Source organism: Coregonus lavaretus (genome assembly GCF_964263955.1).
Source record: "Coregonus lavaretus genome assembly, chromosome: 22".
Taxonomy (NCBI): domain Eukaryota; kingdom Metazoa; phylum Chordata; class Actinopteri; order Salmoniformes; family Salmonidae; genus Coregonus; species Coregonus lavaretus.
The window spans coordinates 13,316,963-13,343,619 of NC_140009.1; the positions used below are offsets into that span (position 1 = coordinate 13,316,963).

The 26,657-nt window shown below is 44.9% G+C and overlaps 1 protein-coding gene across 1 annotated transcript in view; it reads right to left on the reverse strand.

Annotated features, from left to right (window-relative positions):
• LOC311149706 (solute carrier family 12 member 5-like) overlaps positions 1-26,657 on the reverse strand; it is a gene marked incomplete at both ends in the record, with an annotated part of 107,725 nt that overhangs the window by 23,000 nt on the left and 58,068 nt on the right. Inside the window, 4 exons of the mRNA XM_084186915.1 lie at positions 412-466; positions 6,146-6,292; positions 15,562-15,705; positions 16,232-16,335. Of these exons, the coding sequence (XP_084043041.1) occupies positions 412-466; positions 6,146-6,292; positions 15,562-15,705; positions 16,232-16,335 (450 nt within the window). The remainder of the gene's footprint in view (positions 1-411; positions 467-6,145; positions 6,293-15,561; positions 15,706-16,231; positions 16,336-26,657) is intronic.

Here is a 26,657-nt window from a genome sequence, read left to right on the forward strand (position 1 = left end):
ACCTGGCACACAGTGTTACGCACTCACCTGGCACACACTGTGTTACGCACTCACCTGGCACACACTGTGTTACGCACTCACCTGGCACACACTGTGTTACGCACTCACCAAGGCACACACTGTGTTACGCACTCACCTGGCACACACTGAGTTACGCACTCACCAAGGCACACACTGTGTTACGCACTCACCAAGGCACACACTGTTATGCACTCACCAAGGCACACACTGTGTTACGCACTCACCAAGGCACACACTGTGTTACACACTCACCAAGGCACACACTGTGTTACGCACTCACCAAGGCACACACTGTTATGCACTCACCAAGGCACACACTGTGTTACGCACTCACCAAGGCACACACTGTGTTACACACTCACCAAGGCACACACTGTGTTACGCACTCACCTGGCACCACTCCATTCGTTGCGATGGCACTCATGGAGATCGCTGTCAGCATGGTCTGAGACGAGAGAGTCAGTGGGGTGAGAAAACTATATTTTTTTAAATGGAGGAGCAGTTACATATATTTTATTCACCAGCTGCAGAGTTCTGATTCTTAGTATAACAGTTTAATAATATATTGTTTGTGATGCTCCATCCTTATGCCATTCTTCCGTATGAACTTTAAGTATGAACTTTGTGAAGATGGTTCAAAATAGTTTCTTAGTTATACACTGAACAAAAATAAACTATATACAGTGTATACAAAAGTATGTGGACACCCCTTCAAATTAGTGGATTCGGCTATTTCAGCCACACTCGTTACTGACAGGTGTATAAAATCGAGCACACAGCCATGCAATCTCCATGTCCAATCATTGGCAGTAGAATGGCCTTACTGAAGAGCTCAGTGACTTTCAACGTGGCACCATCATAGGATGCCACCTTTCCAACAAGTCAGTTCGTCAAATTTCTGCCCTGCTAGAGCTTCCTCGGTCAACTGTAAGTGTTGTTAATGTGAAGTAGAAACGTCTAGGAGCAACAACGGCTCAGCTGCAAAGTGGTAGGCCACACAAGCAAACAGAACGGGACTGCCAAATGCTGAAGCGCGTAGCGAGTAAAAATAATCTGTCCTCAGTTGCAACACTCATTACCGAGTTCCAAACGGCCTCTGGAAGCAATGCCACAAGAACTGTTCGTTGGAAGCTTCATATAATAGGTTTCCATGGCCGAACAGCCGCACACAAGCCTAAGATCACCATGCGCAATGCCAAGCGTCGGCTGGAGTGGTATAAAGCTTGCCTCCATTGGACTCTGGAGCAGTGGAAACGCGTTCTCTGGAGTAATTAATCAGGCTTCACCATCTGGCAGTCCGACGGTTGAATCTGGGTTTGGCGGATGCCAGGAGAACGCTACCTGCCTGAATGCATAGTGCCAACTGTAAAGTTTGGTGGAGGAGGAATAATGGTCTGGGGCTGTTTTTCCTGGTTCAGGCTAGGCCCCTTAGTTCCAGTGAAGGGAAATCTTAACACTACAGCATACAATGACATTCTAGACGATTCTGTGCTTCCAACTTTGTGGCAACAGTTTGGGGAAGGCCCTTTCCTGTTTTAGCTTGACAATGCCCCTGTGCACAAAGAAAGGTCCGTACAGAAAGGGTTTGTCGAGATCGGTGTGGAAGAACTTGACTGGCCTGCACAGAGCCCTGACCTCAACCCCATCGAAGACCTTTGGGATGAATTGGAACGCCGACTGCGAGCCAGGCCTAATCGCCCAACATCAGTGCCCAGCCTGAATGGTTGAATGGAAGCAAGTCCCCGCAGCAATGTTCCAACATCTAGTGGAAAGCCTTCCCAGAAGAGTGGAGGCTGTTATATCAGCAAAGGGGGGACCAACTCCATATTACTGACCATGTTTTTGGAATGAGATGTTAGACGAGCAGGTGTCCAAATACTTTTGGTCATGTAGTGTATAAATGCAACATGTAAAGTGTTGGTCCCATGTTTCATGAGCTGAAATAAAAGATCCCTGTAATGTTCCATAAGCACAAAAAGCTTATTTCTCTCAAATGTTGTGCACAAATTTGTTTACATCCCTGTTAGTGAGCATTTCTCCTTAGCCAAGATAATCCATCCATCTGACAGGTGTGGCATATCAAGAAGCTGATAAAACATCATGATCATTACACAGATGCACCTTGTGCTGGGGACAATAAAAGGCCACTCTAAAATGTGTCCAGCTGTGTGAGGCAAATGGTGGTCACACCAGATACTGTTTGGTTTTCTGATCTACTCCCTTACCTTTTTTTTAAGGTATCTGTGACAGGGATGTAAACAGATCCATATCTGTATTCCCAGTCATGTGAAATCCATAGATTATGGCCTAATGAATTTATTTAAATTGACTGATTTCCTTATATGAACTGTAACTCAGTCAAATCTTTGAAATTGTTGCATGTTGCGTTAATATTTTTGTTCAGTGTATTTGGAAGATGATCGATCACAACAACATACGTTGCAACCTTGAACTAACCTGACACCTCATCAATCTAATCAACATCCAGGCAGAAATAAAATATAGAGATCATATCAATCTAGTATCTAAGGTGGGGACAATCTGCAGGCTTGAGATAAAAGTTTCCCTTAACCATAGATTTAGGATCAGATGAACCTACCTGTAAATAACCTTATACCCAACTTATACCCAACCTGTGTGTTCTGCCCTTTTAACTGGGTCCCAGAGCCCCAGATGACCCAAGGGCATTGGCTAAATAAAGGATTCATAATAAATATGTTTGGGTAGGCAGACCGTCCATCTCTGCTAATGCTCAGTGAAGCAGGTAGGGCATTTCACAAATCCACAAGGCAGAATGACAATGAGGAGAGAGAGAGAGAGAGAGCGAGAGAGGGGGGGAGAGAATGGAGAGTGGAGAGAGAATGAAAGGGACAGACAGGGAGGGAAGTGGAGAAAGAGAGAGAGAGAAGTTAGGGCTAGTATGAATCATGAGAGAATTAGAATGAGAGGGAGAGACAGGTGTCTGTGAGAGGGAGAGACAGGTGTCTGGGAGAGGGAGAGACAGGTGTCTGTGAGAGGAAGAGACAGGTGCCTGTGAAAGGGAGAGACGGGTGCCTGTGAGAGGGAGAGACAGGTGTCTGGGAGAGGGAGAGACAGCTGTCTGTGAGAGGGAGAGACAGGTGTCTGTGAGAGGGAGAGACAGGTGTCTGTGAGAGGGAGAGACAGGTGCCTGTGAGAGGGGAAGAGTTACAGTAAAAAAAAGGGACAGAGGAGAGAAAGTTAATGGGGTGTCAGAGAGAGGGAGAGAAGGACAGAGACAGTCAGAGTTGAAAATAAAAGAGCGAGAGGAGTAGTTAGGCCAGAGAAAGAGAGTTAGTCATGTAGAGAGAGAGAGAAATGGTTAGATAGAGACAAATACTGAACAGATCAGGGAGGAATCAGAAGGAGAAAGAAGAAGATATCTGGAGAAAAGGAAAGAGATGGATAGAGAGATACAGTGAAGAAAATAGATCGCAGGACACAGGGAGAGAGAAGGAGTCACGGAGACACAAAAAGAGAGTGATATTACAAACGCGATAAAGAGAGATGATTGAGCTCAATCAATACCTCTTCAGTGTGGGTTTCCAGTGGCAGGCCTGGAGCTGTGTGTGTGTACGTGCATGTGTGTGTAATCTGGTGAGTATTAACTGCCGACAGGGCCCTCTCAGAGCCCAACAGGCGTGGTGGCGTGGTGCCGCTATGAGACTCCTTATCAGCTGGTAATTAAGTGACCCTGCTCTCTGAGGAGCACAGATTAGCCTTAATTGTTTTACTGTTATCTGATGCTGCAGGCCAGGGACCCTGGGACTGCTCTACTGGGAATCATGCTCCTTGAGCATCCCTGGGCAGACAGACAGTGGTATGATCAGGCTCCGGGAAGAAGTTGCCCGTTGGCACAGATCTGGGATCAGGTTACCCCTCCTCAAGTGAGTATACATGATATATGTAAATTGACAGTGATGTGAACTGATAACCATGTACAAAGCAGACCTGGGTTCAAATACAATTTCAGGTATTTCAATTACTTTTCAAATCAAATATTTTTTGTCATTTCAAAACAAGTAGTCATATAACCTTTATTTGAAAAAATAAGTAATTTAATAATTTATTTGAAAATACACTTGGAAAGTGTTTTAAAATACTCAAATACACTAACTCAAATACACTCCCATGCATTTAACCCAGGTATTTGAAAATAGTATTTGAAATAAGTCCCCAAAATTTTTTTGGGGGACAAATAACCATTAAAATACTCAAATGTAATTTAAATAGCAAATACTCAAATGCACGTATTTGAACCCATGTCTGGTACAAAGTAGAACAATACAGGGAATACATGAATAGTCAAATCAGTGTTGGGTTATAATCTCTAACAGATAGCTCGGGCACTTGTCCCATCCTGTGAAACCCTGCTGTTTTTTCTATCTAAAGGCGTCTATCCGCATGCTTCCCATCTGAAACAGTTCGGAACAGTTTGTGCATATATTATGACGACATATTGTGCCGGTTTTGGTCTTCGGCAAGGTTTTTTTAGCCTGTTCGTGTGCACTACATCTTTTCTCGAGGCAAGCCGAAGTTCGGTAGCCGAAGTCTACGCCCCTTCGTCTGTGATCGGTCAAAAGTAGGGATTCTTCAATGAAGTGTTTGTTGTCATTCAACGAGAGATGACACACACATTTTTTCACTTCAGAAATACTGCACCAAACATCTTAGTTAGATGTAAATTTGCATTACTAAGATCTCCTCTGCAAAAACGTCAACATTTATGACAGATTTCTTGAGCTATCTTAGATTAATTCTGACCATTTTGAGGAAGTGTATACTGGTTACGACAAGGTGGACAAACTATTACCGCTTTTTTCAAGTGAGTATGCAAGGCACAGACGTTCACTTCGCCTAGACAAGTTCTGCTAGGAGCAAACCCAACCTATTATGCAGATGCCTTTATCTAAATGATCTCCACAGAACAAAGAGGAGGATCTGCTGCTCAGGGTCTACTAGTCCATTAGTAATCTAACCAAACTATCCCTGGGGTGGGACAGATGTCCCACTGGTCCTACTGGAGTCCAGGTCACAACCTCTATGTATGGCCCCAGGTACAGTAGCAGTCCTTTAGAGTCCTGAGCTCACTGCTTAATCAGAGCTGTTGGGGTTTGATCAGTCCTTTAATTAGACGGGCTGTATCTGACTTTTTTTTAGGACTGCTGCTGACATGGTAATCAGCAGTGATGGAGCTGATAGCAGCTTAGAGCGCTAGCTAGCCTTCATTTGTTAACTGGATCTTACATTTACATTACATTTTAGTCATTTAGCAGACGCTCTTATCCAGAGTGACTTACAGGAGCAATTAGGGTTAAGTGCCTTGCTCAAGGGCACATCGACAGATTTTTCACCTAGTCGGCTCGGGGATTAGAACCAGCGACCTTTCGGTTACTGGCACAACGCTCTTAACCACTAAGCTACCTGCCGCCCTGTCTTGTGACAGACGGGGGTAAGGGTGGTCACCTATTGTTTGGAGGTATAGCTTTTAGTCCCTTGGGGAGACAAATCAGAATTAATCAAAAGGAACACCATTTAGATTATTTTTAAAATTCTACATTCTAAATGCATTCTGGAATTTATATTACAGTTGTTCTGGGTTATATAATTATTTTTAGTAGCAAATTATGAAATTACTATGAACCGGAATTTGATAGAATCTCAAAATATACTTCTGTATACAACACTGTAAATTAATAGCTATTTCTGTAAGTGAAGGGATGAATAGTAAATATATTCTGTAAAGCTTTTAGGGCTACCTCAGGTCAAAATAGGATTAAACTAGGATTTACTCAACTGGGAGAGCTTTGAACATCAAACAGAATTAAAATGGAAGTGGTGTTAAGTATATCCTTATCAGAGCTGCAAACTGGCCTCTCTGCTCTGGCAGGCACAGTGCCCATTCTAACACTGATGGACATTAGGATAGAGAAAGGGAGGGAGAAGGGGAAAGAGAGAGACAGAGTGGATGGAAGAGAAAAATAGCTTTCCTGACATGGAGGGTGATATAAAGAGAGAGAGGATGAGGAGAAGAGAGAATGAGAGAAGGAGGAGAACAGAAGAGAGTGGGTGTGTGAGAAGGATATGGCCCAGAGCTTTAACTCACCGTGGAGCAGCACATGAAGACGATGATGAAGGAGCCAAAGACCCCTCCGATGCCCACCATCCAGGTCATCCGCAGGAACAGGATCACACCAAAGATATTCTGGATGCAGGGCAGGTACACCCCCATCAGAGTGCCCAGCGATGGTGCCTGGAGAACAAATACAACCAAAACTGATTAATAATGTGTGTGTGTGTGTGCACGCGAGATTGTGCACGTGATATGAACATTTAACTGTGGCACGGCAGTACAACCATTATTATACAAGTACTGTAATGTACCCAACACCTTAGTGGAACAGACCAGCTGGCTGGTGTGTTCATGGACATTATCAATCTCTCCCTTTCCCAGTCTGCTGTTCCCACATGCTTCAAGATGGCCACCATTGTTCCTGTACCCAAGAAAGCAAAGGTAACTGAACTAAATGACTATCGCCCTGTAGCACTCACCTCTGTCATCATGAAGTGCTTTGAGAAACTAGTCAAGGATCATATCACCTCTACCTTACCTGTCACCCTAGACCCAATTCAATTTGCTTACCGCCCAATAGATCCACAGACAATGCAATTGCCATCACACTGCACACTGCCCTATCCCATCTGGACAAGAGGAATACCTATGTAAGAATGCTGTTCATTGACTATAGCTCAGCATTCAACACCATAGTACCCTCCAAGCTCATCATTAAGCTCGAGGCCCTGGGTCTGAACCCTGCCCTGGGCAACTGGGTCCTGGACTTCCTGACGGGCCGCCCCCAGGTGGTGAAGGTAGGAAACAACATCTCTACTTCGCTGATCCTCAACACTGGGGCCCCACAAGGGTGCGTGCTCAGCCCGCTCCTGTACTCCCTGTTCACCCATGACTGCGTGGCCAAGCACGCCTCTAACTCAATCATCAAGTTTGCAGACGACACAACAGCAGTAGGCTTAATTACCAACAATGACGAGACCACCTACAGGGAGGAGGTGAGGGCTCTGGGAGTGTGGTGCCAGGAAAATAACCTCTCACTCAACATCAACAAAGCAAAGGAGATGATCGTGGACTTCAGGAAACAGCATCCTGTCGGGCTGTATCACCGCCTGGTACGGCAACTGCACCACCCACAACCGCAGGGCTCTCCAGAGGACATCAACCACCCGAGCCACTGCCTGTTCACCCCGCTATCATCCAGAAGGCGAGGTCAGTACAGGTGCATCAAAGCTGGGACCGAGAGAATGAAAAACAGCTTCTATCTCAAGGCCTTTAGACTGTTAAATAGCCATCACTAGCACATTAGAGGCTGCTGCTGCCTATTGAAATCACTGGTCACTTTAAGAAATGGAACACTAGACACTTTAATAAGGTTTACATATCTTGCACTACTCATCTCATATGTATATACTGCATTCTATTCTATAATATTCTTCTGTATCTTAGTCCATGCCGCTCTGTCATTGCTTGTCCATATATGTATATATTCTTAAATCCAATTCCTTACTTTTTTGTGTGTATTGGGTATATGTTGTGTAATTGTTAGATATTACTGTACTGTCGGAGCTAGAAGCATAAGCATTTCGCTACACCCGCTATAACATCTGCTAAACACGTGTATGTGTGTCACGCCCTGACTCTGGGGACTCGTATATGTTGAGTCGGGGTGTGTATGTTCTATGTTGTGTATTTCTATGTTGATATTCTATTATGTGTAGATCTATGTTGGCCGGTGTGGTTCCCAATCAGAGGCAGCTGTAGCTCGTTGTCTCTGATTGGGGACCATACTTAGGCAGCCTATTGGCACTAGTGGGTTGTGGGATCTTGTTCCGTGTAGGTATGTTTTGTGTTCTACCTTGGACTTCACGTTTCTTTGTTTATTGTTTTTGTCGGTTGTTTATTCATTAAAATAAACATGTACGCATATCACGCTGCGCCTTGGTCTGACCCGTCTATAAACGAACGTGACAGAAGATCCCACCAAACGAGGACCAAGCAGCGTGCCCAGGAAGAGCGAATAGCGATGTCACAGGTGGGCAAATGGTGGTCATGGGAGGAGATATTTGCGGGGAAAGGGCCATGGGCGAAGGTAGATACCCAGGCAGGAGAGGTGCAACGGCAACGCAGAGGACGCCGGTCGAGGAGGAAGCCCGAGAGACAGCCCCAATACATTTTTTTTGGGGGGGGCTAAAGGTGTGGTCGGGGAGCGAGAGAGAGGAGCCCCGACCACTGCACCCGGTCGGTTTTCAGATTGGGTCCCTACGACCATGGGAAGAGGAGTGGGAACAGTATTATACTGAGGAGTCGGAGGATGACGACGACGACGAGGTTCTGTTCCCTAACTCGTGGGGGCTCCCGGAGGAGTCCTCACGGGAAGAGGAGTGCCGACGACGGAGACCCAAGAGTGGTGCGCGTCACCAGCCCGGCCCGGCCTGTTCCTGCCCCTCGCACCAAGCCAGTGGTGCGCGTTGCCAGCACGGCCCGGCCTGTTCCTGCCCCTCGCACCAAGCCAGTGGTGCGCGTCGCCAGCCCGGTCCGGCCTGTTCCTGCCCCTCGCACCAAGCCAGTGGTGCGGGTCGCCAGCTCGGCCCGGCCTGTTCCTGCCCCTCGCACCAAGCCAGTGGTGCGCGTCGCCAGCCCGGTCCGGCCTGTTCCTGCCCCTCGCACCAAGCCAGTGGTGCGCGTCGCCAGCCCGGCCCGGCCTGTTCCTGCCCCTCGCACCAAGCCAGTGGTGCGCATCGCCAGCCCGGCCCGGCCTGTTCCTACCCCTCACACCAAGCCAGTGGTGCGTGTGTCCAGTCCGGCACGGCCAGTGCCTGTTCCACCGTTGCCTGGTCCGGCACCGGTCAGCTGCTCCACTTCGGAGCCAGAGCAGTCCGCTCCACCGGTGCCCAGTTCAGCTCCGGTCAGCTGCTCCACTCCGGAGCCAGAGAAATCCGCTTCACCGGGGTCCAGTCCAGCTCCGGTCAGCGGCTCCACTCCGGAGCCAGAGCAGTCCGCTCCACCGGTGCCTGATCCAGCTCCGGTCAGCTGCTCCACTCCGGAGCCAGAGCAGTCCGCTCCACCGGGGTCCAGTCCAGATCCGGTCAGCGGCTCCACTCCGGAGCCAGAGTAGTCCGCTCCACCGGTGCTTAGTCCAGCTCCGGTCAGCGGGTCCAGTCCGGAGCCTGTGCAGTCCGCTCCACCGGTGCCTGGTCCAGCTCTGGTCAGCGGCTCCAGTCCAGACCCAGACGTCAGCCCCTCTCCAGGTTCGGGGTCTCCCACACCAGGGTCCAGACAGGGCTTGGTACTTCGTGGGAGGAAGGAGATGGGAAGCAGCGCGCCGAGGTTCAGACCAGACCAGGGGCGCAACAGGGAGGCGGAGAGTAAGTGGTCGTCACGCCCTGAGCCGGATCCGCCTCCGAGGCGGAATGCCCACCCGGCCCCTACCCTGTTATGTTTATGTTGTGCGGTCGGAATCCTTTGGGGGGGGGGGTACTGTCACGCCCTGACTCTGGGGACTCGTATATGTTGAGTCGGGGTGTGTATGTTCTATGTTGTGTATTTCTATGTTGATATTCTATTATGTGTAGATCTATGTTGGCCGGTGTGGTTCCCAATCAGAGGCAGCTGTAGCTCGTTGTCTCTGATTGGGGACCATACTTAGGCAGCCTATTGGCACTAGTGGGTTGTGGGAGGTTCCGTGTAGGTATGTTTTGTGTTCTACCTTGGACTTCACGTTTCGTTTGTTTATTGTTTTGTCGGTTGTTTATTCATTAAAATAAACATGTACGCATATCACGCTGCGCCTTGGTCTGGCCCGTCTATAAAGAAACGTGACAATGTGACAAATAACATTTGATTTGATTTGATTTGAACAAAACAAATTCCTCCGGTGACCAAATCTTGCATCTGAGTTTGGTGGATACAGTACAGACTCATTCTGCACTCATCATACTGAAATACAGTACAGACTCATTCTGCACTCATCATACTGAAATACAGTACAGACTCATTCTGCACTCATCACACCGAAATACAGTACAGACTCAACAGAAGCTCACAGGCCCTCCTCTATCCCATCACAAAGAGACAGTAATCATATGAAGAGAGAATGACAAGCTCTTTGTTCAGTCAAAATGGAGACATCTCCTCCCCATTAACCTATTTGAATGGCAGCAGGAAGATAACACCTTCTCCTCCTTTTCTTCATTATTTTGGGCTGGCAATATGTTTCTGGCTCTCCATGACTGAATGTTTTTTTTTCTTCTGAGGCAATTAAGCTGAAATTCAGGCAGCAGAGATTCCTCTGTGTCTCACTACACAGAGAGAGAAATGATCCATATGTGTGATAGTTTAGTAGTAGAAATTTACTTCTATTCATGCAGGTGGTGGCTCTAGGATACTAGCTGAGGCTGCCCAAACCCAATGTCATCTATCGCTCTGTCAGCCCATTTAGCTAATGACTAGCACAGTTGTCCTGTTGCCAGGGAGAAGAACCCTCTCATTTGTTTCTTCACGTGGGCCTGTCTGTCTAGCTATGTATGGGGGAGAAAATTTAATTATCCCAACAATGTCAACCCACAGTGTAGTTCTCAAACTCTACCTTTGATTAGACATGGCGTTCAGCTGTTGAGTTCTATGGGATCGGCTCTCTCATAGGACTCCACTTGTGATCAGCCCTCCAGTAGCTAATACCTGTACGGCACATTACTAACACATTATGGTAGTGCAGGATTCACTATTTATTATACTTTTTTTATTACTTCTAAATGCAATTTATTCTAGGATAAGATTGGAAAGTCAGTTTTAATTCCAGTCGCTAACAGTGACATCAATGACAACGTCTTATATGACAGTACAAGTAGAGGTACAAGCAATCATTTGTCCTCTTAATCCTTGCTTGTCTCCCTGACACTACAATTAAGTGTCTGAAGCTCCAGGGAGGAGACGAGACATGGGCAGGAAATTGAAATCTGTATGTAGAGAGAGATGTCTTAGCCCTGAGTGTTCTGCAGAGCCACAGGGGAGAGCCAGTGAGAGGTAGCCCACTGCAGGGCCAATCTGACAGTCTGTCTGGCTCAGGTTTTGCCTTTGGACCTCAGATCCTCCAGGTGACTCTATCACATTCAGTGACAGGCTCCACGGTGCCTGTCTCTCTCACTGTAGAGCAGTGTTTCTCAAATCCTGGTCCTGGGTTACCTAAAGGGATGCACATTTTTGTTTTTGCCCATGTACAAACAAACCTGATTCAAATAATGAATCATGAACAAGCTGAAGCTGGTCATTTGAAAGGTGTGTTAATGCAAGGGCAAAAACAAAAACATGCACCCCTTTAGGTCCCCAGGACCAGGGTTGAGAACGACTTCTGTAGAGAACACTACTGAAGTTCACAATACACAATAACTCTACCTGTTGTATGAAGCCTCAAGTGCTAAACTACAAATGGCCAAATAAATGCACATTTTGATGCATCAATCATCCTTCAATTGTAAAAAGTAGCCTGTCATTAAACATTATCCCATCGTCTCAGGTTCATATCTACTTCCTGTTTAGAATTATCTCATATCAGCCTCTTTTGGCCTCTTGTCTGGAGGAAGCTGTCAATTGAAGATGTGGATAACAACAAAAAGAGTGGAGGGGAATGATGCAGTAACCTGCCTCAGACCAGGGTAACAAGACAATCCGAGAGAGCAGCTTGTGGTATCTGGGTTACGACAGAATGTGAGAGCCGCTTGTTGTATATGGCAACTGCTTGGCATCCGACCGCAAGGCGCTACAGAGGGTAGTGCGTACGACCCAGTACATCACTGCGGTAGAGCTCCCTGCCATCCAGGACCTCTATACACAGCCTGTATGATATGTTACGTTTGGTATGGTTACATAAGACAGATGGTTACTTAAGGCAAAAACAAAAGTAAGGTGGTTGGTCAGGATGGATGGGTTTGCATATAATGCAAACGTCTGGCAACTCGAAGGTTGCGAGTTTGAATCTCATCACGGACAACATTTCAGCTAATTTTCTGCTACTTTGCAATTACTTAGCATGTTAGCGAACCCTTCCCTTAACCCTAACCTTAACCCTTTTGGCTAACCCTAACCTTAAACCTTTTAGCTAACCCTTCCCCTTACCCTAAACCTAACCTTAACCATTTAACCTAACTCATAAATTTAACCCTAACCTTAACCCCTAACCCTAACCCATAGCCTAGCTAGCGTTAGCCAGCTAACTAACATTAGCCACCTAGCTAGAATTTGTAACATATTAAATGTTTCGCAGATTCGTAACATATAATATGAATTGTAATTCGTAACATATCGTACTGTCGTGTATTAGGATTATGCCTTTGTTAAATGTTTTAAGTGGAACCAGAGAGGACGTTAATTTTAGTATCAAGAGGGAATGTTTTAGTGTAACGCCACATACAACAGACAGGAAGTGTGTTGTAGACAGGGGAGACTGGTGATTGGCCAGAAGAGGGAGCATCTTTTTGCATTGTTTATAAGTAGGGGCTAAACGAAGAAGAAGGCAGAGCGGCCATTCTGAGGCGTCGCTCTCCGGGTGGGCATGTCACCTGTAACTTATGCTGAAAGCTTGTGATCTGAATAAACCTTATGATCAAAGTTCAGTATGAGCGGACTCCTTTGTTTATCAGCAATAATTGCCACCATTCACCCGATACGACAGTACAAAATGTGTGATGGACATCCACCAATTAATATATACCATGCATACGTACAGTTGAAGTCTGAAGTTTACATACACTTAGGTTGGAGTCATTAAAACTCGTTTTTCAACCACTCCACACATTTCTTGTTAACAAACTATAGTTTTGCCAAGTCGGTTAGGACATCTACTTTGTGCATGACACAAGTAATTTTTCCAGGGGGAAACAATCTGAAACGTTTGACCCAAGTTAAAGAATTTAAAGGCAACGCAACCAAATACTAATTGAGTGTATGTAAACTTCTGACCCAATGGGAATGTGATGAAAGGAATAAAAGCTTAAATAAAAAAATGTCTCTACTATTATTCTGACATTTCACATTCTTAAAATAAAGTGGTGATCCTAAATGACCTAAGACAGGTAATTTTTACTAGGATTAAATGTCAGGAATTGTGAAACTGAGTTTAAATGTATTTGGCTAAGGTGTATGTAAACTTCCGACTTCAACTGTATATACATAACATATAATACTAAATGGAGTATTTACGTACAGAATAGTACGAAGTGCTCTGAGACCAGGTTGCTATATCAGGTGGTGTCAGAGGAAGGCCCTAAAAATTGTCAAAGACTCCAGCCACCCAAGTCATAGACCGTTCTCTCTGCTACCGCATGGCAAGTGGTACCAATGCACCAAGTCTGGAACCAACAGGACCCTGAACAGTTTCTACACATTTTACATTTTAGTCATTTAGCAGACGCTCTTATCCAGAGCGACTTACAGTTAGTGAGTACATACATTTTCATGCTTTTTCCCCATGGGAATCGAACCTACAACCCTGGTGTTGCAAACGCCAGGCTCTACCAACTGAGCAACACGGGACACCCAAGCCATAAGACTCCTAAATAGTTAGTTAAATAGTTAACCAATAGCTACCAGGACTATATGCATTAACTCTTTTGACTCATCACATATGCTGCTGTTAAAGTTTATTATCTATCCTGTTGCCTAGTCACTTTATCCCTACCTATATGTACATATCTACCTCAATGACCTCGTACCCCTGCACATGGACTTGGTACTGGTCCCCGTGTATACATTCAAGTTATCCTTACTCATTTTGTATTTATTCCTGGTGTTATTATCTGTCTATTTTTCTATTATTTCTATTTTTTCTCTCTGCATTGTTGGGAAGTAAATAAGCATTTCACTGTTAGTCTACACCTGTTGTTTACGAAGCATGTGGCAAATACAATTTGATTTGATTTGTATCAGGGTAACAAGACAGGCCGAGAGAGCAGCTTGTTGTATCAGGGTAACAAGACAGGCCGAGAGAGCAGCTTGTTGTATCAGGGTAACAAGACAGGCAGAGAGAGCAGCTTGTTGTATCAGGGTAACAAGACAGGCTGAGAGAGCAGCTTGTTGTATCAGGGTAACAAGACAGGCCGAGAGAGCAGCTTGTTGTATCAGGGTAACAAGACAGGCCGAGAGAGCAGCTTGTTGTATCAGGGTAACAAGACAGGCAGAGAGAGCAGCTTGTTGTATCAGGGTAACAAGACAGGCTGAGAGAGCAGCTTGTTGTATCAGGGTAACAAGACAGGCAGAGAGAGCAGCTTGTTGTATCAGGGTAACAAGACAGGCTGAGAGAGCAGCTTGTTGTATCAGGGTAACAAGACAGGCAGAGAGAGCAGCTTGTTGTATCAGGGTAACAAGACAGGCCGAGAGAGCAGCTTGTTGTATCAGGGTAACAAGACAGGCCGAGAGAGCAGCTTGTTGTATCAGGGTAACAAGACAGGCCGAGAGAGCAGCTTGTTGTATCAGGGTAACAAGACAGGCAGAGAGAGCAGCTTGTTGTTTCAGGGTAACAAGACAGGCTGAGAGAGCAGCTTGTTGTATCAGGGTAACAAGACAGGCCGAGAGAGCAGCTTGTTGTATCAGGGTAACAAGACAGGCCGAGAGAGCAGCCTGTTGTATCAGGGTAACAAGACAGGCCGAGAGAGCAGCTTGTTGTATCAGGGTAACAAGACAGGCCGAGAGAGCAGCTTGTTGTATCAGGGTAACAAGACAGGCCGAGAGAGCAGCTTGTTGTATCAGGGTAACAAGACAGGCAGAGAGAGCAGCTTGTTGTTTCAGGGTAACAAGACAGGCTGAGAGAGCAGCTTGTTGTATCAGGGTAACAAGACAGGCCGAGAGAGCAGCTTGTTGTATCAGGGTAACAAGACAGGCCGAGAGAGCAGCTTGTTGTATCAGGGTTATGCCCCACTGCACATGTGTTGGATAACAGGCCTAATGTGTCCCTACTCAGGCAGGTTAGCATTTATCGTCATTAATCTTGTTCTGGATGCAGCTCACTAGCTGGCACAGCCACAAAGTCATAACCCTAACCTTAACCACACTGATAACCATAATGCCTAACCTTAATCTTTAATTAAGGCCAAAGAGCTAATAATGAATTCTTACAATATAGCCAATTTTGAATTTGCACCTGGCCTTTCTAAGGGGAAATCGCTCAGTTCTGCCTCCAGGACAAGACTCATGACAATAAACGTCAACCTGCCCTGCTCAGGCCCGATAAATTACCAAACGGCTGTGTAGCGACGGGGAAGGAAAAGGATAGCGCGCATGGCCATCAATAAAGTCCAGGCCTAAACATGGCCGACAGCGTCATCAATAACGTCCTTTCCAGGCCCCCTGTTCGTCCAGGTGGAGGATGGGAGGGACACACTCTGCCACCTCAGATCAAGTCAAACTTCAGCTAATGTTTATGTTTAGGACCAGACTTTAGTTTAGATTAGATGGAGTACCTTGACAGCAGGTTTTTTTTTGGATGGCGCCGCCCCCTCCTCGTTCTCGGCCTCCTCGTGCTCTTTGCTGCCCTGAGGCAGGTTGGAGTAGTTGGCCAGACTGCTAAGTATGGATGAAACCATAGGACTGTTGTCCATCTCCTCCTGCAGGACAGAGGGACAGGTGGACAGACACACCATATCAGTATACCAGAGGACAAAACACAGTAGGAAACATGCAGGTATTATTTAATTTTACAGTCCTCTCAGCTGATATTGACAACTGAGAAACTATATGATTAAGCCAGTACTTATTTCAAAGAATTCAACCCACCTGCTGTCAGATGGTAAGTAAGTAAGCAAGGCTTTGTGCTTGTTTCATCGAAACCAATGGAACAAAGCAATTAGATAATTACTAGATCATTACCATGTAATTATAGTATAATTATTTACATTTACGTCATTTAGCAGACGCTCTTATCCAGAGTGACTTACAGTTAGTGAGTGCATACATTATTTTTATATTTTTCATACTGGCCCACCGTGGGAAACAAACTCACAACCCTGGTGTTGCAAACGCCATGCTCTACCAACATCCCTGCCGGCCATTCCCTTCCCTACCCTGGACGACGCTGGGCCAATTGTGCGCCGCCCCATAGGTAAGCAAGTGAAGGAGCCTTGTGTTACAGACCTCAAACAGGGCCATGTTCTTGCCATCATACTGCTGGCTCTTCTCCACATCACTGGCACTGCTGCTGTTGATGAAGGGACTGCTCTCCTTGGGGTTCCCATCACCTGCAACACACAGACAGCACCCCTCAAGGGTTAACAGAGAAACACACATTACACAGAAAATAATCCTTAAAGGAGAGATGTTGATTGAAAGGGGGAAACATTTGAATTAATATGAATGTTTGCAAAACACAGACATTGGTAACAATAAAAAATTACTTTCTTAATATGTAGTTTTAATGAGAGACCCAGGTTGTTTCAACAGGAGAAGTGAAATGATTGGATTTCGATTAATTTGAATGTGTTGTTTGTTAATAAATGATGTTAGCTTGGAGAAATTATTCATCGTTCAGGATTTAATTATGTTAGCACACATGGGCTAGTCACTAGAGACAGGAAATGCTTTATTTAGATGGATCTATGTAGGCTTTGTGTGGGAAGGGTTCGTGCTGGGAATGAGAAATGGAACCAGAGATTCCAAATTGTGTGAATACATAATCTTGGTGAATATTTATCATATCACACAGAGAACCTCATAGAAATTCAAACATCAGTGTGATTTAGATATTAGGTGTTATTTCACTGTTCAGGAATATAGAGGGGCACTTAAGCAGTTCACACACACACACACACACACACACAAACACACACACACACACACAAGCCCAGTCGTCCAATCAATACTTTTTTGGATTGCCTGCCGTGTCCCCCCTCCAGCATGGCTTGGTGGTCTGATTGTGGCCCCTGTCTGCTGCCTGACACAGACTCTGTGCGCAGGGCCTATTAATAGCGTGAAGGGAGGGAGGGAGAGAGGAAGGGAGGTAGAAAGAGGAAGGGAGGGATGGAGGAAGTGAGGGAGGGAGGGAGGGAGGGAGCGTTGGTAGATATGGGCACTGGCTGCCTCTCTTCCCCTCTGCTCCGCTCCAGTCCCAGAGGAGACCCTTCTCAGACGGCAGGAGAGGAATACTAAAGATCCACTGCAGTGCATCAGCGCCAGGCAGCCAGGCAGCACGCAACGACCGACCACACCAGCCAACACTAGAACACACAGCACAGCACAGCACAGTCAACCTGGCATATCACTGCACACCAAAACTAGCACAGGACATGCAGTGTGTGTGCTGCATTACATTAAAGCCAAACCAACCACATCAGCCAACAGTACAGGGGCTCTGGTTAGAAGTTGCCCTAAGGCACAGATCTAGGATAAGCTTACTCTCCCAACATCCTATCCTCCATAACCATTTAGGGGGGGGGGGGGGGGGGGGGGGGGCAGCTTCATACCACTCTGAGCACAGGGAGTGCAGTGAATTAGCAGCTTATGGCCTATATAGCTCTGGCTCTTTGGTAACAAGCTGCACTATATTTTTTCTTCTATGTGATTTACATGGAGCTTACTGCTGTGTCCTGTGTTATGTAACAAAACTGTACATTCAATGATTCAGCATTATGTAGACGTGTTTGTAAAAGTCAGTATAACACAGAACATGCTGAATAGGTTATGTAAGATCGAAGTCTTGGAAGGTAATCTCTCACAAAGCATGGCATATCATGGGACTGCCCGTATTGACATATTCATGTCTAATAAGCATTTACTCAATGATCTTGCTAGGTACAGATGTAAGATATTAATTTGATCATCCTGTTGCAGGAGAACTTTCCTGCAATGCAGAAAATAAAATATTCGTAGTGTATTTTAGGTTTAAAAAGGCTTCTGAAGTTTGTAATTGCCACTTTGAAATGTCCATTAATTATAATCCACATGATAATTCAAATGTCCTGTTGTTGCAGGATTAGGGGGTGAAGTAGATCGATTTGACCTCTGTTAGATTTACATACAGCCTCTCTCGTCATCCTTTACCTGTCATATTGATTGTGCCAGGGAAGGACATCCACACTCTTTAGTTGTGAACTGATTCTCCCACTCAGCTCACAACAGGGTGGCAAGTAGCCTAGCAGTTAAGAGCATTGGGCCAGTAACACAAAGGTTGCTGGTTTGAATCCCCAAGCCGACTAGGTGAAAAATCTGTTGATGTGACCTTGAGCAAGGCACTTAACCCTGATTGGTCGTGAAAGTTGCTCTGGATAACAGTACCTCATACCTCACTCGCTACCTCCACAGTAGAGCATGGAGAGAGAGAGAAAATAGTGGAGAAGGAGGCTGTTTAGTGAGAGGTGTGTGTGACTCTACATTCTATTTAATTAAGACTACAGTGTGTGCACTCATGTTAAAAGTCCCCTCATACAATGTGTCCTCTGAGTCCTTGGTGCCACAGCAAATTTTGATTAATGTACCCATTAAGGATGAGGCTTCATAGTCTTAAGACCACTCTCCCTTCCTTTGCCTCTACAGGTCCCTGCGGTGTATGTGTGGTTGTGGGTCCTGAGCTAACTTGCTGACACTATCCAATCCTATCTCCCATGCAGATCAATGATGTTTAAAGCATTAACTACATACAAACTGACTGAAATAACAAAACAGGAAATCCAATACTTTCACCGTCAGCTGACATGAACATCAACGCCCATCTCAAATAAAAAATCAATTGAAATCAAAATGTATTTGTCACATGCTAAATATCTAATTTACATAAGTAGTCACATCCCTGTGTCAATACTTTGTAGAAGCACCTTTGGCATTGATTACAGCTGTGAATCTTTCTGGGTAAGTCTTTAAGAGCTTTCCACACCTGGATTGTGCAACACTTTCCCATTATTCTTTTCAAAATACTTCAGGCTCTGTCAAATTGGTTGATGATCATCGCTAGACAACCATTTTCAAGTAGATTTAAGTCAAAACTGTAACTCAGCCACGCAGGAACATTCACTGTCTTCTTGGTAAGCAACTCCAGTGTAGATTTGGCCTTGTGTTTTAGGTTATTGTCCTGCTGAAAGCTGAATGAATCTCCCAGTGTCTGGTGGAAAGCAGACTGAACCAGGTTTTCCTGTAGGAACTTGCCTGTGCTTAGCTCCATTCCGTTGATTTTTTATCCTTAAAAACTCCCCAGTCCATAATGATTACAAGCATACCCATAACATGATGCAGCCACCACTATGCTTGAGAATATGGAGAGTGGTACTCAGTAATGTGTTGTATTAGATTTGCCCCAAACATAACACTTTGTATTCAGGACAGTTAATTGCTTTGCCACATTTTTTGCAGTATTACTTTAGTGCCTTGTTGCAAACAGGATGCATTAATGTTTTTATTTTGTACAGGCTTCCTGCTTTTCACTCTGTAAATTAGGTTAGTATTGTGGAGTAACTACAATGTTGTTGATCCATCCTTAGTATCTTCCTATCACAGCCATTAAACTCTGTAACTGTTTTAAAGTCACCATTGGCCTCATGGGGAAATCCCTGAGCAGATTCCTTCCTCTCTGGCAACTGAGGAAGGATGCCTGTATCTTTGTGGTGACTGGGTATTTTGATACACCATCCAAAGTGCAATTAATAACTTCACCATGCTCAAAGGGATATTCAATGTCTGCTTTTTTCATTTACCCATCTACCAATAGGTGCCCTTCTTTGCGAGGCATTGAAAACCTCCGTGGTCTTTGTGCTTGAATCTGTGTTTGAAATTCACTGCTTGACTGAGTGACCTTACAGATAATTGTGTGTGTGGGGTACAGAGATGAGGTAGTCATAATAAAATCATGTTAAACACTATTATTGCACACAGAGTGAGTCAATGCAACGTATGTGATTTGTTAAGCAAATTTGCACTCCTGAACATATTTAGGCTTGCCATAACAAAGGGTTTGAATACTCTCTAAAATTTCAAAAAATTGAATTTCACTTTGACATTATGGGGTACTGTGTGTAGGCCAGTGACACAAAATCAGAATTTAAACCATTTTAAATTCAGGCTGTACCATAAAATGCAAATACTTTCTGAATTTACTGTATAGGTAGGGGTAAAGTGACTAGGCAACCGAATAAATAATTAACAGTAGCAGCAGCGTATGTGATGAGTCAAAATAGTTAGTGCAAAGAGGGTCAATGTAGATAGTCCGGGTAGCTATTTGGTTAACTATTTAGTAGCCTTATGGCTTGGGGGTAGAAGCTCTTCAGGGTCCTGTTGGTTCCAGACTTGGCCGATCGGTACCGCTTGCCGTGCGGTAGCAAAGAGAACATTCTGTGACTTGGGTGGCTGGAGTCTTTGACCGTTTTTAGGGCCTTCCTCTGACATCGCCTGGTATAGAGGTCCTGGATGGCATGGATCTCGGCCCCAGTGACGTACTGGGCCATACGCACTACTCTCTGTAGCGCCTTGCGGTCGCATGCCAAGCAGTTTCCATACCAGGCGGTGGTGCAGCCAGTCAAGATGCTCTTAATGGTGCAGCTGTATAACTTTTTGAGGATCTGAGGGCCTATGACAAATCTTTTCAGCCTCCTGAGGGGGAAGAGACATTGCCATCCCTTCTTCACAACTGTGTTGGTGTGTTTGGACCATGTTAATTCCTTAGTGATGTGGACGCTGAGGAACTTGAAGCTCTCGACTGTCACGTTCGTTCATGAACGGGTCAGACCAAGGCGCAGCGTGATATGCATACATGTTTATTTGACTATTAAACACAACAACAAAACAAGAAACGAAACGTGATGTCCAAGGTACACAAACAACATACCTAACACGGAACAAGATCCCACAACCCACTAGTGCCAATAGGCTGCCTAAGTATGGTCCCCAATCAGAGACAACGAGCGACAGCTGCCTCTGATTGGGAACCACACCGGCCAACATAGATCTAGACGTACTAGATCTAAACCTAGAAAATACAACATAGAACATAACAACATAGAAAGTCACACCCTGACTCAACAAATAAGAGTCCCCAGAGTCAGGGCGTGACACTCGACCCGCTCCACTACAGCCCTGTCAATGTGGATGGGGGCGTGCTTGGCCCTCCGTTTCCTGTAGTCCACTATCAGCTCCTTTGTTAGGGATAATGGTGTTGATTTGAGCCATGACCAACCTTTCAAAGCATTTCATGGCTACAGATGTGAGTGCTACGGGGCGATAGTCATTTAGAAAGGTTACCTTGGCGTTCTTGGGCATATGGTCTATGGTGGTCTGCTTGAAACATGTAGGTATTACAGACTGGGTCAGGGAGAGGTTGAAAATGCTTACGATTGTCATGGCATTGTCCGTTTGTTGTAATCTGTGTAATGTGTCCGGTGTAGATAATCACATCAGTATAGAGACAAGCAGAAACACAAGACCTTAATCCCTGTGGCATTTTCAAACACTGATTCACAACAGTACCTGAGTGGATGAGCCAAAACACTTGTGGGGAGAGTGCCAAGCAATGGAAGAGACAAAGCCCTTTATTGATTGAATGGAGAGAGAAGAGAGGAGGCTGTGAAAACAGCTGTAAATCACCTATCTCTCTCATAAAGTTACACTGGTGGTCTCTGTGGAGAGATACTAACTAAAAGACCAGCGAAAAGACCAGCCATTCACAATTGCAACACTGTTAGTTAAATTAGCTACAGAAGGAATCTACTTGAACTGTATTAGCTAGAACAGAACCATAGAACAGATTGGGTGCATCATGAATCCTGCTCAGTACCAGTGCTTCCTTCTTCCTTTACATACAAAGCCTGCCTCACTGTTTATCAGTCAAACCTGTGCACAACACTGATGTGATCAGACACCTGCAGAATCACTATTCATGTGCAGCCGAAGCGGAGCATCTTTTCTTCAGCTTGTTCTCAGATATTAGGAGGTGCTGAATGAATGAGCCATAGTTAAGTGGAGCTCATCCATACCCATGAGCTACAGTTGGGTCGGGGTAAGGCCGGGTGCTGCATGCATTCTAAAGCAGCTTGGACTGAGAGACAGTACAATTGAAACAGCTGATAACGTTTTGTGTGAATCATGCACTGAAACACTCTAGTTGAGCACATCTCAAGTCAAGTTAGGCCTGCATTGGCCCTTATTCGTAGCCATCCAGGGCTAGTCCTGTCAATGTTGATTTATTCTAACAGTAAAATGCCTGTCTATTTGGGGAAAAATCACCCTGATTAAGTCTTTAGTATTATCCCAGTTTACCTATTTGCTTATGGTCTTGCCTACGCCTAGCGAACAGTTTTTAAATTATATGAGAAAAAAATATTTCATTTTATTTGGAACGGCAAGCCAGACAAAATTAAACGGGCCTATTTATATAATAAATATGAATTTGGAGGACAGAAATTATTAAATATTAAAGCATTAGACCTATCACTAAAAGCTTCAGTCATACAAAAGTTATACTTAAATCCGAACTGGTTCTCTAGCAAATTAGTAAGATTGTCTCACCCCATGTTTAAGAATGGCCTTTTCCCTTTATTCAGATTACAACCTCTCACTTTCAGTTATTTGAAAAGGAAATAATCTCCCAAATATCACTATTTCTAAAACAAGCCATAGAAAGTTGGTTGCAATTTCAATTTAATCCTCCAGAAACGACAGAACAAATAATGCAACAAATATTGTGGTTAAACTCAAATATACTAACTGATAAAACATTTTTTTGAAAGAATGTTTAAAAATGGTAGAATCTTCGTAAATGATATCGTGGAGTTATGTCGCACATGCAGCTAACAAAAACATATGGAAATGTCTGCTCTACCCAAAATTACAACCAAATAATTGCATCATTACCGCAAAAATGGAAGAGGAAAGTGAAAGGGATTTAATTTAAGGAACTTGTCTGTCGGCCCTGCATTAAAGAACATAATTGGTTAAAGAAAATTGTGATTAATAAAAAAGTATACCAGTTTAATTTAAGGACCAAAGGATTGACAGCCATCCCATATAGATTGCAAAATAGTTGGGAAGAGATTTTTGACGTACCGATTCCATGGCATAGTGTTTATGAACTGATACGCAAAAATTTTCAATGTAAATTATTATACAAAATTCTTGCTACCAATAGAATATTATTTATATGGGAGATACAATCTTCCCAGCTCTGCAGATTTTGCTGTGAAGAGACAGAATCATTAGATCATTTGTTTTGGTACTGTCCATTTGTAGCTTGTTTTTGGTCACAGGTCCAGGAATGGCTGAAGGATTGCAATATTTACCTGGAGCTAACCCTGCAGATAGCACTACTGGGTGATCTGAAAAGTCATAGTCAATCGATCAATAATTTAATAATACTTTTAGCAAAAATGTTTATTTTCAATTTACAATCTGTAGAAACAATGAGAATAGAAGGGTTCAGAACTTTTGTGAAACATCACAGTACAGTTGAAAAATATATGGCAAATAGAAATCCAACATGGATGGTGTTAAGAGATAGATTGGTGGTGTTGAATGGAGCTGAAGGATGGGACTAATAACAACTAACAACAACTAATAACAAAATAATAATAATAATATGCCATTTAGCAGATGCTTTTATCCAAAGCGACTTACAGTCATGTGTGCATAAATTTTTTTTGTGTATGGGTGGTCCCGGGGATCGAACCCACTACCTTGGCGTTACAAGCGCCGTGCTCTACCAGCTGAGCTACAGAGGACAACAAGATAACTAATGTAAAGCATACTGTGTCCATAATAATTGTATAGGCTCAGCTCAGCATTCAACACCATAGTGCCCTCTAAGCTCATCACTAAGCTAAGGATCCTGGGACTAAACACCTCCCTCTGCAACTGGATCCTGGACTTCCTGACGGGCCGCCCCCAGGTGGTAAGGGTAGGTAACAACACATCTGCCACACTGATCCTCAACACGGGGGCCCCTCAGGGGTGCGTGCTCAGTCCCCTCCTGTACTCTCTGTTCACCCATGACTGCATGGCCAGGCACGACTCCAACACCATCATTAAGTTTGCCGACGACACAACAGTGGTAGGCCTGATCACCGACAACGATGAGACAGCCTATAGGGAGGAGGTCAGAGATCTGGCCGTGTGGTGCCAGGACAACAACCTCTCCCTCAACGTGACCAAGACAAAGGAGATGATTGTGGACTACAGGAAAAAAAAGAGGACTGAGCACGCCCCCATTCTCATCGACGGGGCTGTAGTGGAACAGGTTGAGAGCTTCAAGTTCCTTGGTGTCCACATCACCAACAAACTATCATGGTCCAAACACACCAAGACAGTCGTGAAGAGGGCACGACAAAGCCTATTCCCCCTCAGGAGACTAAAAAGATTTGGCATGGGTCCTCAGATCCTCAAAAAATTATACAGCTGCACCATCGAGAGCATCCTGACTGGTTGCATCACCGCCTGGTATGGCAACTGCTTGGCCTCCGACCGCAAGGCACTACAGAGGGTAGTGCGTACGGCCCAGTACATCACTGGGGCAAAGCTTCCTGCCATCCAGGACCTCTATACCAGGCGGTGTCAGAGGAAGGCCCTCAAAATTGTCAAAGACTCCAGCCACCCTAGTCATAGACTGTTCTCTCTGCTACCGCACGGCAAGCGGTACCGGAGTGCCAAGTCTAGGTCCAAAAGACTTCTCAACAGCTTCTACCCCCAAGCCATAAGACTCCTGAACAGCTAATCATGGCTACCCGGACTATTTGTAATGCCCCCCCACCCCATCCTTTTTACGCTGCTGCTATTCTGTTAAGTATTTATGCTACCCACATGTTCATATTACCTCAACTACCTCAACTAGCCGGTGCCCCCGCACATTGACTCTGCAACGGTACCCCCCTGTATATATAGCCTCCCTACTGTCACTTTATTTTACTTATGCTCTTTTTTTTCTCAACACTTTTTTGTTGTTGTTGTTGTTGTTTTTTTTTTTGTTTTTTTTTTGTTGTCTTTTTTTGTTTAAAATAAATGCACTGTTGGTTAAGGGCTGTAAGTAAGCATTTCACTGTAATGTCTGCACCTGTTGTATTCGGCGCATGTGACCAATAACATTTGATTTGATTTGATTTGATTTGATTTGATTTAGGTTATAGGTTGAGAGGTTTTGTGAAAGAGCACAGTTAGAAAGATATGGCATATAGAAGCAAACCGGATGGACATCATGAAAATGATCGGAGGATAGCGGAAGTTCAGGAGTAAAAACAAACAAAATAGAATTATTGTAAAATTGACTGTGTCCATAAAATGTATATACAGTGGGGAGAACAAGTATTTGATACACTGCCGATTTTGCAGGTTTTCCTACTTACAAAGCATGTAGAGGTCTGTAATATTTATCATAGGTACACTTCAACTGTGAGAGACGGAATCTAAAACAAAAATCCAGAAAATCACATTGTATGATTTTTAAGTAATTAATTTGCATTTTATTGCATGACATAATTATTTGATCACCTACCAACCAGTAAGAATTCCGGCTCTCACAGACCTGTTAGTTTTTCTTTAAGAAGCCCTCCTGTTCTCCACTCATTACCTGTATTAACTGCACCTGTTTGAACTCGTTACCTGTATAAAAGACACCTGTCCACACACTCAATCAAACAGACTCCAACCTCTCCACAATGGCCAAGACCAGAGAGCTGTGTAAGGACATCAGGGATAAAATTGTAGACCTGCACAAGGCTGGGATGGGCTACAGGACAATAGGCAAGCAGCTTGGTGAGAAGGCAACAACTGTTGGCGCAATTATTAGAAAATGGAAGAAGTTCAAGATGACGGTCAATCACCCTCGGTCTGGGGCTCCATGCAAGATCTCACCTCGTGGGGCATCAATGATCATGAAGAAGGTGAGGGATCAGCCCAGAACTACACGGCAGGACCTGGTCAATGACCTGAAGAGAGCTGGGACCACAGTCTCAAAGAAAACCATTAGTAACACACTACGCCGTCATGGATTAAAATCCTGCAGCGCATGCAAGGTCCCCCTGCTCAAGCCAGCGCATGTCCAGGCCCGTCTGAAGTTTGCCAATGACCATCTGGATGATCCAGATGAGGAATGGGAGAAGGTCATGTGGTCTGATGAGACAAAAATAGAGCTTTTTGGTCTAAACTCCACTCGCCGTGTTTGGAGGAAGAAGAAGGATGAGTACAACCCCAAGAACACCATCCCAACCGTGAAGCATGGAGGTGGAAACATCATTCTTTGGGGATGCTTTTCTGCAAAGGGGACAGGACGACTGCACCGTATTGAGGGGAGGATGGATGGGGCCGTGTATTGCGAGATCTTGGCCAATAACCTCCTTCCCTCAGTAAGAGCATTGAAGATGGGTCGTGGCTGGGTCTTCCAGCATGACAATGACCCGAAACACACAGCCAGGGCAACTAAGTTGTGGCTCCGTAAGAAGCATCTCAAGGTCCTGGAGTGGCCTAGCCAGTCTCCAGACCTGAACCCAATAGAACATCTTTGTAGGGAGCTGAAAGTCCGTATTGCCCATCGACAGCCCCGAAACCTGAAAGATCTGGAGAAGGTCTGTATGGAGGAGTGGGCCAAAATCCCTGCTGCAGT